Source organism: Achroia grisella, unplaced genomic scaffold (assembly GCF_030625045.1).
Source record: "Achroia grisella isolate CSIRO2021 unplaced genomic scaffold, CSIRO_AGI_Agris_v1 utg402, whole genome shotgun sequence".
In the NCBI taxonomy this organism is placed as follows: Eukaryota; Metazoa; Arthropoda; class Insecta; order Lepidoptera; family Pyralidae; genus Achroia; species Achroia grisella.
Genome location: NW_026712841.1, coordinates 3,995,509 through 4,011,886, shown reverse-complemented (window position 1 = coordinate 4,011,886; position 16,378 = coordinate 3,995,509). Strand labels below are relative to the sequence as shown.

At 31.5% G+C, this 16,378-nt stretch overlaps 2 protein-coding genes across 2 annotated transcripts in view; one reads left to right on the top strand and one right to left on the bottom strand.

Annotated features, from left to right (window-relative positions):
* The window catches only part of LOC131844186 (extracellular sulfatase SULF-1 homolog), an 86,081-nt gene extending 74,429 nt beyond the window's left edge, over positions 1-11,652 (top strand). The window contains exons 6-17 of the mRNA XM_059192993.1: positions 20-158; positions 2,189-2,376; positions 3,249-3,413; positions 5,124-5,295; positions 5,688-5,844; positions 6,193-6,344; positions 6,644-8,076; positions 8,477-8,591; positions 8,836-9,055; positions 9,679-9,807; positions 10,052-10,118; positions 10,851-11,652. Of these exons, the coding sequence (XP_059048976.1) occupies positions 20-158; positions 2,189-2,376; positions 3,249-3,413; positions 5,124-5,295; positions 5,688-5,844; positions 6,193-6,344; positions 6,644-8,076; positions 8,477-8,591; positions 8,836-9,055; positions 9,679-9,807; positions 10,052-10,118; positions 10,851-10,932 (3,019 nt within the window). The 3' untranslated portion in view covers positions 10,933-11,652. The remainder of the gene's footprint in view (positions 1-19; positions 159-2,188; positions 2,377-3,248; positions 3,414-5,123; positions 5,296-5,687; positions 5,845-6,192; positions 6,345-6,643; positions 8,077-8,476; positions 8,592-8,835; positions 9,056-9,678; positions 9,808-10,051; positions 10,119-10,850) is intronic.
* A 1,360-nt stretch (positions 11,653-13,012) lies between these two features.
* Positions 13,013-14,809, bottom strand: LOC131844187 (MRN complex-interacting protein). Its single transcript, XM_059192994.1, has 2 exons — positions 14,613-14,809; positions 13,013-14,015 (listed from the first exon to the last, which is right to left on the bottom strand). The coding sequence occupies exons 1-2, from the start codon at positions 14,661-14,663 to the stop codon at positions 13,098-13,100; spliced, it is 969 nt and encodes a 322-aa protein (XP_059048977.1). The 5' UTR covers positions 14,664-14,809; the 3' UTR covers positions 13,013-13,097.
* Positions 14,810-16,378: the final 1,569 nt, after the last annotated feature.

Here is a 16,378-nt window from a genome sequence, read left to right as displayed (position 1 = left end):
TGTGAGAGTTTTGTTACAGTACACCCACATATGACATGGCCCCGAATCCTGACAAGCAGTGGATATTACGTGTGACTGAGAAGATGAAGCCAATACATCGACAATTCACAGATTTACTTATGACTAAGCGTTTGCAGACACTGCAAAGCGTTGATATGGTAAGATTTTTGTGTAAATATTTGCTATTAACTGTGGCTCTACTAAACTTCAGTGTTGGAATCAATGGTAGAATCTGAGCTTCTGTTTTTTTGTATTAGGTATTTATTTATTTTAGGAAAATTATACGTATAAATTTACATGTTACTAATAGCATTACTAGAATAAATTTATCTCATAATCCTATTATTAATAAATCAAAGTATAGGTATACGTTGCAGTGTTATAGTTATACGTAGTTATAAAATTTCGCAATTACTAATTTATATTGTAATTCCTAAGTTTTTGTTACACATTAATAAAACTGCTGAATGTTTATAAAACTTGGAAATTACAATATAAATCTGTAGACTACTAATATAATTAACGAAAACTCAGAAACTAATATATTTTCATAAGTAGACTCATTTTCAATATAGTTATTTCGACGAGAACAAAGGAGTCTTGGGAAGTCCCAGGAGAACGGGAAATAACGGTTTACGAGTTCTGGTTTTAAATTAACTTTTCTTTCTTAACTATAAAGTTCGAATTTTAATGTTTGATATTGGATGGAATAGGAGACTTAGGTACTGCTATGTTTGTTTTGTGTGTTTAAGTTAGCTAGTTCTTTATGCATAGAATTCGGAATAAGATTTCAAGTGGAATCTATAATAGAACTAAGTAATATACTTGAATACTTTTTCTCACAAAAATAGGGGAATATGTTTATTAATTTCATACTTCCATGCTTTACAGTATATATTATTATGTGAAAGTGTGTCTGTTTGGTTATCAGTTTCCTTTTCACGATTAAACTTAATTAATTTGACGTGTAGACAGATTGTATCACGAGAACGGATAAGCTATTTTTGAAGTAAAAAAATTTACACGATGTCGAGTGAAATAAAAAGTAGTTTTAGTTCCGAAACATTGCTTTAAGTATAATATTGCTTTAAGTGCTAAAGTTTATCACAAACTGAAAAAATTACGAGCCTCTAAATCATAATCAAATCTTATTGGATTTAATTATGACTTCAAGATCTTTATAAAACAATGGCTAATTTTATTAACAAAGATTCGTTAAAGACAAATCTTAATGAATCTTTGTGATTATTGTATATGACAGTAATAGTTACAATATGAGAAATTTACTTCAATTTAAAAGTATAATATTTATATATAAATCACAAACATAAAAAATATAACACTTACAGCAGTATTAATGCGTTTGTAATAATTGCATAAATGTTGTAAACCCTTTACAAATTTAACAAAAAGTAAAAATTTATTGCCGGCGGCAATATTCGCAGTCTATTTATATCATTTCACACGCTCACTACAAGCAGTTGAAATAGGACGGCCAGCTCACGGCATATTGGAGATTTATCTGTCAAGCCGCTCCAGGAACCAATATTTCACAGACTAAAGTGAACGCTTAAGCAGTCGGAAATAGTTGAGTTCAGGCATTGTGATATAATATATATATATTTCGTGGGAAAATTATGATCCCCGAGATCTATTCATATTACAATAGCAACGCTGTGTATAATATACAGCTATTAAAATTATTAACTATTCGCATCGCATTACGACATCGAATTACGAGTATTTCGCTGTTTGAAATACATTATTCCAAAGTGATCTAGGTTATATATTTTGTGTATATATTACAAAACTAACAAAAGTTATAGAGAACTTCTTCAGTCATTTATAGGTTTCTGTAGATATTACATTTTTGTTTAATATTTTATTAATGTAATTACTTTGGTGCAATAAAAGATTTTGCTAATAAAACAATCGTTCTAAGAATGATTTAATTATGCACTACTAAATTTATACGTTAACTTCATACGAACTTACGTACGTAGGTATAAGTTTTTGGTTATAGCTATATTAAATTTTCTGCTGAAACCAAAACTAAACTGTAACTTGAATGTTGCTTTAAACTAATATGTAGGTAAAAATTGTGCAGCTTTCCGAGTACTGTATGTTGGTAATCATGAATATTAATGTAATAATTTTAACGTTAATAAAGTTAATTAACGTTTTCCAGGCTGTAGAACGAGTTTATCAAGAGCTAAAAGCGCTGGGGGAGTTGGATAATACGTATTTAGTTTACACATCGGACCATGGCTACCACCTCGGGCAGTTTGGCTTAGTGAAAGGGAAAAGTTTTCCATTTGAGTTTGATATTCGAGTACCGTTTCTAGTACGTGGTCCCGGTGTGGAGCCCGGCACTGTGTAAGTATTCTATTAAAATACATTCATTCAGCCAGAATTGTTTTTAAACTTCTTATAAAAATATGTACCTACCTTGTAGAGTGCAAAAACAAAAACATGGTATCAAATCGTAATACAAATTGTGTCTTTTTGAAGTTTCAATAAAATATATATACCTACCTAATTATCGGGACTATTATATTATTAAAATGCTTTAACATAATTGTAAATTGTTTAATTTGTGTCTTTACTCAATTAAGTGAGTTAGTGGTCGTTGCGAAATGATATTACGTGAATGTGAGTTAATGAAATGGCGCTAATAAATTAAAGTTTAGAAAAACAGACATGTCATTACTTGGCGATTCCATCGGTACTTATTTAAATTAACATGCTGGCATTAATAACCTAATAATATGCTATGCTAGAGTAAGAATTAGCTTAGTTCGTACTGCGGGCTTCAGGCGTCCTGGTAAGTGATGTGATGAATAGAAGATGGATTGTCGGATGGATTATAGGTTATAGGATGCTACTCCAAGGCATAATTTATAAATAAGCCTATTTAGGGGGACGGGGGAAGAAGATCGTCATATCTCCTAAGTACTTTCATACATACCTGAAATGTGGTATAAGTTATAACAGTATAAGCTTAGAATTTCTAGTTCCTTACTGTAAGCTGGAGAGAAACGCCTCGAGATGCTTCCGTATATACCTGTAGGGAACATGGCGCGTGAATTATAATTAGTATAATATTAAGAATAGTGATTTGGTTCAAAGGCATACTAAAAATTAAAATAAATATTACTGAAATTAGTATTCAGAGACCCGTTTATAAAGCTATTTATTATATATGTATTCGTATTTTATGATTAACCGTGTATACCTCTTATTTTTAGTGTGGATGACATTGTTTTGAACATTGACCTGGCACCTACATTTTTGGACATGGGCGGCGTAGATCCACCACCTCACATGGACGGAAGATCACTGCTGCCGTTGCTGCAGCCGCGACGCAGAAGGCAGGCAACCCAACACTGGCCGGACACGTTCCTTGTTGAGAGGTATGGATCTATTAAAGCCGTAGTATGTTATCTAGCTACTAAGAAGAGTTTGTTTGATTAAACGCTTCAATTTATCATTTATTTTTGTGTTGAATATCAATTGTCATCTAATAGCTATAGGCTATATAACACCACGCTACGTATGGCAGACAGAAGCGAAGGATCGATGAAAAATGGTGCAGACTGTGACAATTTACTCCTTTAGATTTTCAAGTATGTTTGTTACGCAAATTTGCGCGGGTCAGTTATAAAATAAAGGAATTTTTAATTTCCATTAAACTTGCAATCGTAATCATTTCATGACCACCATCTTGTATTCGACTGAGTACGCTGTCAGGATCTTTTCTTATGACACAAACTTGTTGCCCGCTCTACCAGTACTTAATATTCATGTTTGTCTACATTTTTCACATTCAGAATGTTAATTATAATTGCTCATTAATTATAAATAGTTTAGTATGATTATTTATTATATTGTGATGTCCTAGATGTATACCACGGTTTCACCTGCTATTTTATTTAAAAGGAATGGCAGGAAATGTAAGAATTGTGTTTTATATGACGAAGTATTTGGAGGTGAGGTTATATGTAACGAAGGTCTGGTCTGGTCGTCAGCTATGCTATAAGAAACAGCACAGATAAGTGTACAACCCGTCTTGAACAGATTAATTTTGTTTTTTTTTTGTAACAATATCCACTGACCTAGTACTGACATTGGGTTTTTAACACAACAATAAAAGTAGTAAGGAAGGACATCAAGTAATGCCTTATCTTAGGTCTACTAAGTGGTTTTTATGTGTGTTTTGCCGAATCAACTTTTGTACAATTTCAAAGATTCCATATACCTAAATGATTTATTTTGAGTAGCGACCCTTCCGTCTTCTACCCGTATAATTATTATAGAGAACTATTTTTAAAAAAATTTATTCGTTGGTAATGTTGTTATGAGTGAAAACATTTATATAACAATGTTGAATATTCTTTTAAACTGTGATCATATTAATTTTAATATTGATTTATTTCAGAATATAGTATTTTACTAGCAGTAATATACAGTCGTAGTTAATCTGTTTTATTTATAATGATCAAAGTAAAAGTTTGCATGTCTAGAAAATATGAAACTAATAAGCGAAACTATTTCGGTTCTTTAATATAAATAGTAAGCACACTAACGGCTCCCTTGTACGAGAAATTATATTTATTTTTATAGCATTCATCAAGCCGGCCAGTTACTATTTTTTGTCATGGAGACTTTATTTGTACCGAAAAATTAAGAATAGAAGAATTAGTACTTCAAATAGCATATTACAAATACTAACTAGACTATGTTTATATACCAAGGTATATTTAATAGAAACAGTTTTAGACGAGTTTTTTTGAATTTATATTAGTATGAATTATATTGTAGTGTTAACAATAATTTATTACTCTTTTGTTAAACAGAATCTATGTTTATTCCACTGTTTTTTATTAATTTCTACTCAGCTCACTTGTCGTGTTACCATGTCCACATTTTGCTGAGTATCTTGAATCACCATGAGTCAGTCAGAAAACAAATGGATTTTTACAAAGATTTTGTCAAGATTCGAACTCATGTCCTTTCTGTGTTTGTAGTGTACCACTAGGTCATCACAACGTTCTAAAAGCGTAATTATTGTTATTAAACATTTAATAATTTATGTAACATGATCTTGTTATTTTAAATTATAGTTCTGGCCGCCGAGAAACACACGCGATGGATGTCTTCCGGCAGAAATACAGTCGGGAGATGAATGAGCGAACTACAGCGGTGCCGCATGACTTGTCTTCAGAAAGCAGTGACTTCGATGATGATCTTGATGATGATGATTTCTTGGAGCTGGACGACGAGGATGATGAGGAGGTGAGATTGATCCTAGTCACTATATTATATTGGTTTCTGTGCTAATCAAAACATTATCTTGAAGAATTTATACATATATATAGGTATCCATATTTGAAGATATAGTAGTATCCATCATATGAGTTTCAGAACTGAGCCCTTAGATGAAATAGAAAATAACGATGTAAACAAAACAGTAGATAAATGTATAAAGGAACTTGATGAGTTTTTAAAGTTGAAGAACGCATCAAAGGTAATCTAGGCTATGGCCGAAATAAGAATGAATTTGTAAATTTTCCTAATGCATTGGGAATTAAAAGTTACAATTTTGGCAAGATTGTGATTTGCCGTATTATTTTAAAGTTAATTGCATTCCTGTAATGCTTGATCGTTATTTTTGTTTCTTATTACAGGTAAGTTTCGAAACCGATAGTGAACCAAAGAAGTCATCAGAACCTCTATTAAACAACGAGAGCCATAATCCCATCTTAGAAGCGAGTCTGGAAAAAGCACTAGATCTAGCAGAAAGCAGTACAAATAATCAACAAAATTACTTGAAGTTTTTTGATGGTAAGTAAACACGCGTTGCTTATAAGAGCAAATATAATAATAATAACCCAGAACAATTCACACAGCACGGTTTTGTGATAAACTACGCTGAACTTGTACTATCGTTAATAAACTACTGATAGAATACTTAAAAACATTATTTTTTAAATACCTACATAGAAAACAACCATAGATACTATTAAAAACAATCATATTCATGAATATAAATGTTTATATCATCCGAGAAATCAAACCCAATCCGAAGTAAGACGGTGTGCCAAATTGACGAGTCCTCGTCATTAAAAATATTATTTATTAATATATAAAAAAAAGTTAGATAACATTGGCAATATATTGTATTATTTTTAGATGATGGTGACACGGGCTTGGTAGATGGCAAAGCAGCACGGATAGCAGCTGAATGCTCAAAAGCGGAACTTCGTGCCCCGTGCTCCTCTAGAAGAAAATGGAAATGCGTACTGGTAAATGGAAGATGGCGAAGGCATAAGTGCAAATATGAGGTACTTATAGTACTTATACTTGTAGTTTTGGTATAAAAATAGCAAGTTTGTATTATTTAGTTTAGTAGTCCTTTATAGCTTATTAAGTAACTCTTGTTCTGTAATTTGACTGTTCAACCCTTCAACCGACATTGCTTACAAATTACAAAGCAAGCCGCTTGTCGGCTGAAATAGGTGAGACTGCATGAGATACCGACGCTTTTTGCAGTCAATCTTATTCTTCACATATTGTAAAAATAAATAATAAATAAATGGTAGTAGTAGATTGATATAATGTTTAATAAATATTATTTTTGCAGGCTGAAATTAGCACACCAACACCAAAAATGAGTACAAAGAAATGCGCATGTTTCACGCCTAGTGGACTTGTTTATACAAGACTAGAAACAGATGGAACTATAGCCCGTCGACCTGTTGACCCAAATAATAAAGAGAACGGTACACGAACTCGCAGATCTATTGACAACGATGTCTTCGAACCAAATACAGTAGAAGGTATTCTTAATGAAAATCCAAGCATTGGGCATTTGGGTTTCAAAACCGAGCCCTTAGATGAAATAGAAGATAAAGATATAAACGAAAAAATAGATAAACTTATAAAGGAAACTGAAGCGTTTCTTAAAGCTTATGAACGTACCAAAGATAATCTAGATCATAAGAGAAGTAAACGGAGAGCTCAAAATTTTAATCATAATAAACATAAACGTAGAAATGATGCAATAACGAATAATAACGAATCATCATTAGAATGTAAAATAGAAAAAGATGGTACAGTTAATTGTTCACAAGTTATATATAATGATTTACAAGCTTGGATGACAAATAGATTAAGTTTAGAAGACCAAATAAGACAATTACGTACAAAATTAGAAGACTTAAAGGAAATAAAAAGGCATTTAAAGACTGCAAAGCCCATTGTTGAACCACAGACACATCCTCCAACTACAGTAAATTTACACAACACGAATATTACACACGATCACAATAGTTCAAAAGAACATATAAGGAAAGGCAGATTACATAGAGTGAGAACAAAGCACAGAAATGTCACATCGTATGATAAAAAATTTCGACAATCAAATGAATATGTCATTCCGACTATTAATACTAATGCCAAAGATGATATTTTTAATACACAAATAAAAAATGATACAACAAATATAAGCACAACGTTTCGTCTGCAAGACACATCAACGACTGAACTAAATATACATACAGAATCACCAAATCTACGAACTACTACAATTACCGTAGATGATAACTACAGCAAACAATTGGATAAAGACAAAACTACTGTTCATAACAGTATATTGACAACCGGTGACATGGTTACAACAGAATTTACTAAGTTATACGAAATATCTAATAGGAATAAGCTCTTGCCAGATGAGGAAAATTCTACATATCACGTAGATTTATCAAAGGACGCTCAGTACTACACTTCGGAAATTGACAAAATGTTGACCACTGAAAAAATGTCTACTAAAATTGAAGCAATTGAAACTACACCGTCCACCCCTGTTACATTTGTAACAATTCCAACAGTTCAAAATAGTAGTAATTTAGGACCAGCGCGACTTGACGCGTCCGAATACGAACAGACAAATCCCAATAAAGGTATGTCTGGACTAAAAGGGCTTCTAGATAATGGTAGTGACAGTTTTCAAAGGCGATTACACCCGTTGTATATTGAAAATGAGGATAAACATGTCTGCTACTGCGAGGAAAATCGGTGAGACTAATATTTTATTTTTGATGTGGATAAATATACTGGAGGTTAATATAATATGGTATATCTCTAGCAATGATAGACAGCCCTTACTGATAATTGCCCCTCCTCTTATGTCTTATGTTGATATAAAAATAATATGGCTATTGGAACGATATTTTATTTTATTTATTTATTTATTAACACTTTATTGCACCAGAAAGACAAACAATTAAACAAAGAACAAACAAGTAATAAGTAATAAGGTACAAAAGGCGGTCTTATCGCTTAAGCAATCTCTTCCAGACAACCTTTGGGTAGAGGAGAGAAGACAGAAAGTGGTAGATGGCGCAAAAATGGACTAGAGAAATAAAAAAAGCATATTAATACTAAATAATAATAAATATTTCATAAATGTTTATAGGAAAACTAGAGGACCAAGCCACAGTTATTGGGAAGCAGCACAGAAGGCGAGGGAATTACGCAGGAAGCTGAAAGCACAAAAACTACGGAAAAAGATGAGAAAAGCAAAAAAGAAGGTATGTTTATTAAATGTTATTATACCTTTATATATCAACCAAATAAAACCGAAACCCGATAAGCATAACTATGACATGATTTCAGCAGGACTATTGCCTTGAGCCGGTCTAACTCCTTACCACCAGATATGTTAATGGAATTTTACAAAAATATGGTTTATACATCAGAATAACATATATGCTATAAACACGCGAATGAAACCGCGGACATTGCTAGTTTACAAAATATTTCTCTATTTTGCAGGCCGAGTTGGAAAAACTATGCGAATCGGAGCGAATGAACTGCTTCCGTCATGACAACGAACATTGGCGAACCGCGCCTCTGTGGACCGCTGGGCCTTTCTGCTTCTGCATGAGCGCCTCTAACAACACGTACAACTGTGTGAGGACCATCAATGCTACCCATAACCTACTCTACTGCGAGTTTGTTACTGGTCTCGTCACGTATTACAACTTGCGAATAGGTCTGTTGATACCAGACTTTTTATTTTTTAGACCAAAATATCATAAATAGAATTGCGACTTTGAAGTGGCAATGGGCAGGGCACATAGCTCGTAGGACAGATGGCCGTTGGGGCAGTAAAGTCCTCGAGTGGCGACCACGGACCGGAAGACGCAGCGTGGGAAGGCCTCCAGCAAGGTGGACCGACGATCTGGTCAAGATCGCGGGAAGGCATTGGATGCGAGCAGCGCAGGACCGATCGTCGTGGAGATCTTTGGGGGAGGCCTATGTCCAGCAGTGGACGTCTTCCGGGCTGCGATGATGATGATGATGATCATAAATTAAATATCAGATATATTGCCAGATTCTAACGCATGATTTGAATTTTCTTTACTAAAAAACATAAAGTTTTATATTAATAATATAATTATAAATCATAATATAGTTAATTATTCTATACGTGTATTTATCACCTAACATCTTCTAAATGCCTATACATATTTGGATGAATTTCGGTATGTTCATTGTATGTGTATTCAATGGATTCCTGGATGGTTTGAAAATACAATAGAACCTAGTAGGCCAGACGAGGTTTCGACAGGTCCGCCGGGTAGTATTATTATACATTTATTCACATTATTACAGATCCGTTTGAAACGCAGAACAGAGTTAAATATCTAACCGCAGCAGAAAAAGATTATTTCCACAATCAATTACAACAGCTGCTGAGTTGCCGCGGCCCGTCGTGCCGACGATACTCACATTCGAATTTCGGTAATTATTAAAATTTTCATCAATACAAATGAATGCCCAAAAATATTTCTAAAATATCTACTTTAATAACTGCAAACAGTTGTCTCGTGTGAGAATCGAACTCGCGAAGTTATAGAAAGTAAGACGGTGTACTAAACAGCTGCAGATACCTGAGGCCATTAATATTTCGTTCTGCAACAATGAAGTTATTATGACTACTATATTGGTATTATCCATGATAACAATAATAATTTAAATTTTATAGGAGCCAGCGAAGAGAATTATAGCAGAAGATTTGATGACGAACAAATGTACAGGGGTGAACCCATTGGGTAAGTAAAATGTTATTATACTATGAGAAATAGAACTCAAACACACACAAATTATTACTAATAAACACTATTATTTTAGTATGGATTTATTATTATAAGTTGAATTTAATTTCTGTAATTTTTTCATCAAATAATACTTCACCAGATGTTCCGGTTTATTATATAATAATAATCTCAGGACAATTCACACAGCGCCATCTAGTCCCAAGTTAAGCTAGCTAAAAGCTTGTGTTATGGGCACTAGATACAGATACATAGATAATTTTTTTTTCGTAAATACATACATATATTATACATAGAAAACACCCAGACCGATACAAACAATTATACTCATGAATATAAAACTTTTCTGCCGTGCGAGGAATCGAACCCGCGACCATTGGACGTAAAGCAGTGTGCTAGACCGCTAGACCACCGAGCTCGTCGAATTACTTGTATTTTAAATTAAAATACAATAAAATAGTTATATATTTTAGTTTCTTTTAGATGTTAGATGATACTTTTTTATTCAATCGCAATGGCTGACTTATAAATCTATATTGTCACGTCTCTTATTCTGTAATTTCACTACTAAATCTGGACAGGTAGTCCACATCCACTGTCTACGCAAACGATAGTCTTCCTTTGGTGTCTGCCTATTTGACAACAAAATTAAAAAAATAACTTTTGATACAAGATTTTACTTACAACGTATGAAATTAATTGTAATATTTTTTTTAATTCTGTTTTTAGAGCTTGGCGATGGAATACGTATAGCCGCCGGTACGCAAGAGCGAGAGAATTACATCGTCGTCGACACATGATGGCTTTCTAGTCTGTTTTATATAATTCTCTTGGAATAATCTATTTTATTCACGAATCTGCTTATATCAGACGTGTTCAAGTAGTCAGAGTTAAAAAATTGAAATAATGTAGTCTTCATCTATGTACCTATTAGGAAGAGGTATCTCATTGTATGTGATTTAAGTCTATGTAACAGAAATAGGTAGTTGTGTAAGATAATTTTAAAATAGGCATCGAAATGTAGGGCTTCCCATAATTTCATCTTCGCTATATATATAGAATGTATACAGTTACTAGTGTGATTATAATATGCTGTTTACTACAACTTCATTTCTTCTGTGCCTACATATAAATGTCACTCTATATTAAGAGATCTGGGGAAGCAAGTATAGTTTTAAAGTTTACAGTCAGTAATTTGTGTTAAGTTATAACAAGTATATTTTCCAAGTATATATACCTAAATTAATGATTGCTAAACCAGTTTTCTTTAGTATACCATCTATAGGTAGGTATAAAATTGTTATTAGAGTATCTATATAAGAATATATGATTAGATCACGTTCTCAAAACAAAATCGTCTGTATTATAAAATCGGTCATTATTCGCATCTTTGATAACCCTGAACTAATTGTAATATTGTTTAACCAATCGGCCTGGTTGTACTCTTTATGATCCGGGCGGACCGGGAAAGAAGATTTTCAAACGTTAATGCGTATTACATTGGTAACGCATTCAATTTTCAGGGAACCTACAGATTTTACCTCCCTTTGAAAGATTATAAAACTTAAGTAATCAGATTAGAGGCTTCTTCATCGTAAAATAATGAATTAATAATTTTGTCTATGACTGATTATGGACTGACTTATTTCTCCAGACAAAGTAATAATTATGCTAATTAAAACCTAAGTACCTACAATAACTATTAAAACTTTCTAATAGAAATAGTTTTGATCAATATCTATCTAACAATAGGTAAATCACTGCCAGAGTATCGTATTCTAATTATACTTAACCTATTTAACTATTCATTCTATATTAATGTAATAAATATTGTTTACTTCACTAGCAAATCATATTAATACCTACCTGTTTTGTTTCATAATTTATAATCTACCAATTTCCTTTTTTCAATATGTAAGATTTGGACGATAGTTATTTATTATTAGTGATTGTTTGACTTTTGTGCTTGCTAATAAACTTGTCTCTTCAAAATCTTAACATTTAAGAAGCATTTACTAGTACTACAACGTAACTTTCAAAAATGTTAACTTTTTGGCGAGTTATAAATAGAAAAGGGACTGCTATTTATGTTTTAATTATTAGTATCTACAATATATTTATGTTTTAATTATTATTATATACAATACCTAGCTTTAATTGAATATTCTAAATATTATATTGTTTGTATAGTAATAGACGTGCAACCTTGATGTTGTATTCATCGGAGTTCGAAGTTTCTGGTAGATGTTGAATGTAAGAGTTATCCTGTCCAGAAATGTGTTAAATTAACAATTAGACTATAATTATTCTTTACTGGATATATAAAAAATACCTGCACACAAGAAAATATAAATACCTTAGAATACAACGAATGAATTTTATGGTATCTATGATATTTTGGAATATTTATATTTACTGAAGTTAGTTACTATACTTGTTCGAAAATAGACTTTATTATATATAAAATAATGCAGTATATATTATTTTTAAACAAATTTACGATTATAAATATAATGTGCATTTGGAAATTTTTGTTTTATACATTTCTGGTCAGGTTATATGAGATTTACTCATGTCAGTATGTCTGTAGCTTACTATTTATCCAGTAGAAGTTACAAAGTGATATTAAACTGTTGCCATTGTGATGATTACTGTGTACTGGTTGTAATAATAAAATTATTCAAGAGCTACATGTTTTATAATTATTATTTATGGTATCCATTTCTTATATTAACCATATTGACTTATTGACTATATATAAAATATTATTACTGACAGCCCTGGCAGAGGAATATTGCTGTATTATATAATATCTAATCTATGAGATATTCAAACAAGTTTGTACTATCTGTTCATGTATAAGGCTTAAATTATAATAAACACAAAGAGGATTATTGTTGTGGAACAAAAGGTATTTATGCATTATTAGGAATGAATATAGTAGAGAAATTAAACATTTAAATTATTATAATGAAATCAAACATTTAAAACAAAATCCAAATCATTGTCATCACATAGTGAGAAAAGGCCCTGGTTTCTGTTTTGGCTGTTTTCAGATAAAGACAAGTTAGAATTTTCAAATATTTTTGCTTCTTCATCTATATACTGAGCCCATTTAGATTTCCTATTAATAACTGGAACATTTTTAGTAGCACAATCACTGTTTACCATAGAATTTATTTTTGATTTTAATAAGGAATTCTCATTTTGGCTACATGTATTTATGTCATTAACATTTTCACCAGTTTGAGAATAATTTAGTTTTTCATATTTTTCTAATGATAACAAGGCATTGTCATTATTATACTGACCCCATTTCGATCGTTTGATTTTTGAACTTAAGAACTTTGTAGTCTGTTCATTTTCATTATTAACATTATTTTCATCACTTTCTATATAATCTCTATTAATATTAGACTCCATACTAAACAATGCATTTGCACCTGATCCAACATTATCCATCTCATCAAAATTATTCAAAGGTGACTTTATTGGACTAATTCTATCTCTATTATGAATTCTTTTTCTCTTTTTGGAAACATTCTTTGGCACTTCTAACACTACTTCAGTATCACCAAGATACATAGGTTCAGTACTGTTAACTTCGACAGGTTCTTTATTAACATATTGTGCCCATTTGGTTTCTCTTTTTATAGATGCATCATTATCAGTATCATTATCATGCACAGTTGTTGAATTTTCAAATTCATTATCGTTGTCGAAATTTTCGGTATGTAATTCTTTCAGTTCATTTATTTCACCCCTTATACTATTAAGTTTTTGTACGTGTACCCTGCATTCTTTACCAGTGCCTAGGCCATAGTGGCGCTTGATTGATTGCTTTTCTCCACATAATTTACACTCAAACTTATTGGATTTTTTCATTTGATGTACCTGCAAATATTATTAACATTCTTTTAATAAACTACTAGCTGTGCCCGCAACTTCCACATGGAACCACATGGAATAGATGATGAATAAGGAATTTCCATAAAAACTTTGATCCCCTATGTTACTTTAGCTCCTTAAGAGTAAAATTTTTACAAACTTTGAAAGTCATATTTGCTGATATTTAATCAACAGCTGCAGCAAATAAGTTTGAAGCTTGTAGCTGTAAAAATGATGATACTTCCATAATCTTAGTATAACCTTCCATTTCTCCTTTCAACCCCTTACAGTTCCATTTTTCATTAAGTATATTATGTCCTTTGTCAGGATCTAGACTACCTGAGTAGCAAATATCATTTAAATCAGTTTAATAGTTTTGGCATGACAGGCAGACAGAGTTACTTTCGCATTTATAATATTTAGAATATGAATTCCTGGATACCTCAATGAAGAATATAAGTTATAGAAACTTATACCATATGTATGACTAAAGCACAACAAAACAGTAAGGAAATATATAAATAGAAAGATGTGTGTAAAAATTGGGTACTTATTACTAAAGTTGGAACGTAAGGTAAAATATGTATTTTAAATGTATCTTACTTGAAATACAAAACACTTATAACATTTTAATACTTGAAAATATTGTGGCATATTTTAAATTTTCTGTAAACAAAATAAAGTAAAACTAGCAAAACAGATCTGAAACTACAGTATGTACAAATAAATAATATTTCTAGCAAACAATTTTAAACATAACGAATCATTAAATAACTTTTTTATTCGTTTCCTATTATTTATATTTTTTTTAAATTAAAGTAAAGTATTTTATATAATATTGAAATAAAAATAAATTAAGTAAGCATTGTTTTCAGTTACATATTATAAAAGTTATGACTGACACATTCTAATTGACATAAAAATTATGAAATGACTTTTAATGATCTCCTATCTCACCGAATTCCTTTACCTACATCAATTCCAATTTTATTATATCTTAATGATATTGATGTGTATAAAAGTATTTCGATTTTTCTAAGTAGTAATAATATAAAATTGTAAATATAAAACTGACTGCCTCTATATAAATATATCATATGTAAATAGTTGTCTGTTAATATATTAAGGTCTTATATAAGTATAATGACATATTGTATATAATTAATATGTATAGTGTAGTACCTTAGTCTAATCCTTATAATTAATCCTATTGTCAACTTGCCTGATCCTTTAAACCTATCGTCCAAAATTTCCTTTACCTGAACTACTGTTTCCCAAATTTTGTATATTGGCAAATGCACAGACGTGCCAAGCCATAAAGAAGAAAAAAAAAAAAAAAAATGAAATGACTTGATTATCAGTGACAGTGAAAACGAGAACTGTAAAAACTGACATATTGTCAGATAACAGACGGCTGTATGGACGCAGTCTTCCTTTGCCATCATAACTGGAAGAGGTTAAGAGAATAATATCAAAAACAATATTGTTCATTACGCGTAACCCATAAACTTTACTTTTCACTGAAAGTAATATAAAGGATTGAATTTTTGAATTGAAATAAGTAAAGATCTCCTTCAGATTTGTCAGCTTATATCAGGGATCGTAATCCCCTAGCGTTTAGTACAGTTAATCCACGCTTTTCTAATTGGTTTACAAAGGGCACGGGATTGAAAAATAGCAGGACTAAATTGTCAAAATACATGAAATATAGAAAAAATGAAATTAAGAAATAGTCGTAAAATGTATAGAGATTTTAAAAGCCAACCGTCACCATCCATTAGTAGGAGCAGCACTACGTACCTACTTTACGTCATCGAATGGCCTCTGTGCCACCCTTTTTTCATTGCCGTTTCGAAGGATTCATTTGTTATGTCTCTGTACGCTATAATTTCAATATTACCGTACAACCCAGACACAGCAACCATAAAGTAAGTTCCTGAAGGGCTAAATTAAGTATGACAGAGGTAACTTAATGTGATTTCATTCATGACGTACATATAAGGAGGGAATGACTTCCGTCTTCTTAATTTGAAATTATGTCGTCTCGTTTTTGTAATTTGAAATTAATAGCTTTTTAATAATATATACGGTACTTATATAAAAAAAAAAGATTTAGTCTGCCTGTGTAGTGTCGGCTGTTCAGAGATTAGTAAGAATAAACTGACGTTAAAAACAAACTAACTCGTTAAAATCGGGCCAGACAGATTTTAACTAATAAAATATTATTTATTTTAACTAAAAAGAAAGTGCAAGTCCATGCCTACGAAGTCGCGAGTAACAGCTAGTATATGATAATTCCATTCACTTCTTACTTTACCAGTTATCCTTTACCTTTCAAAAATGTTTTAACTTTTTTTAAAGTAATGTTG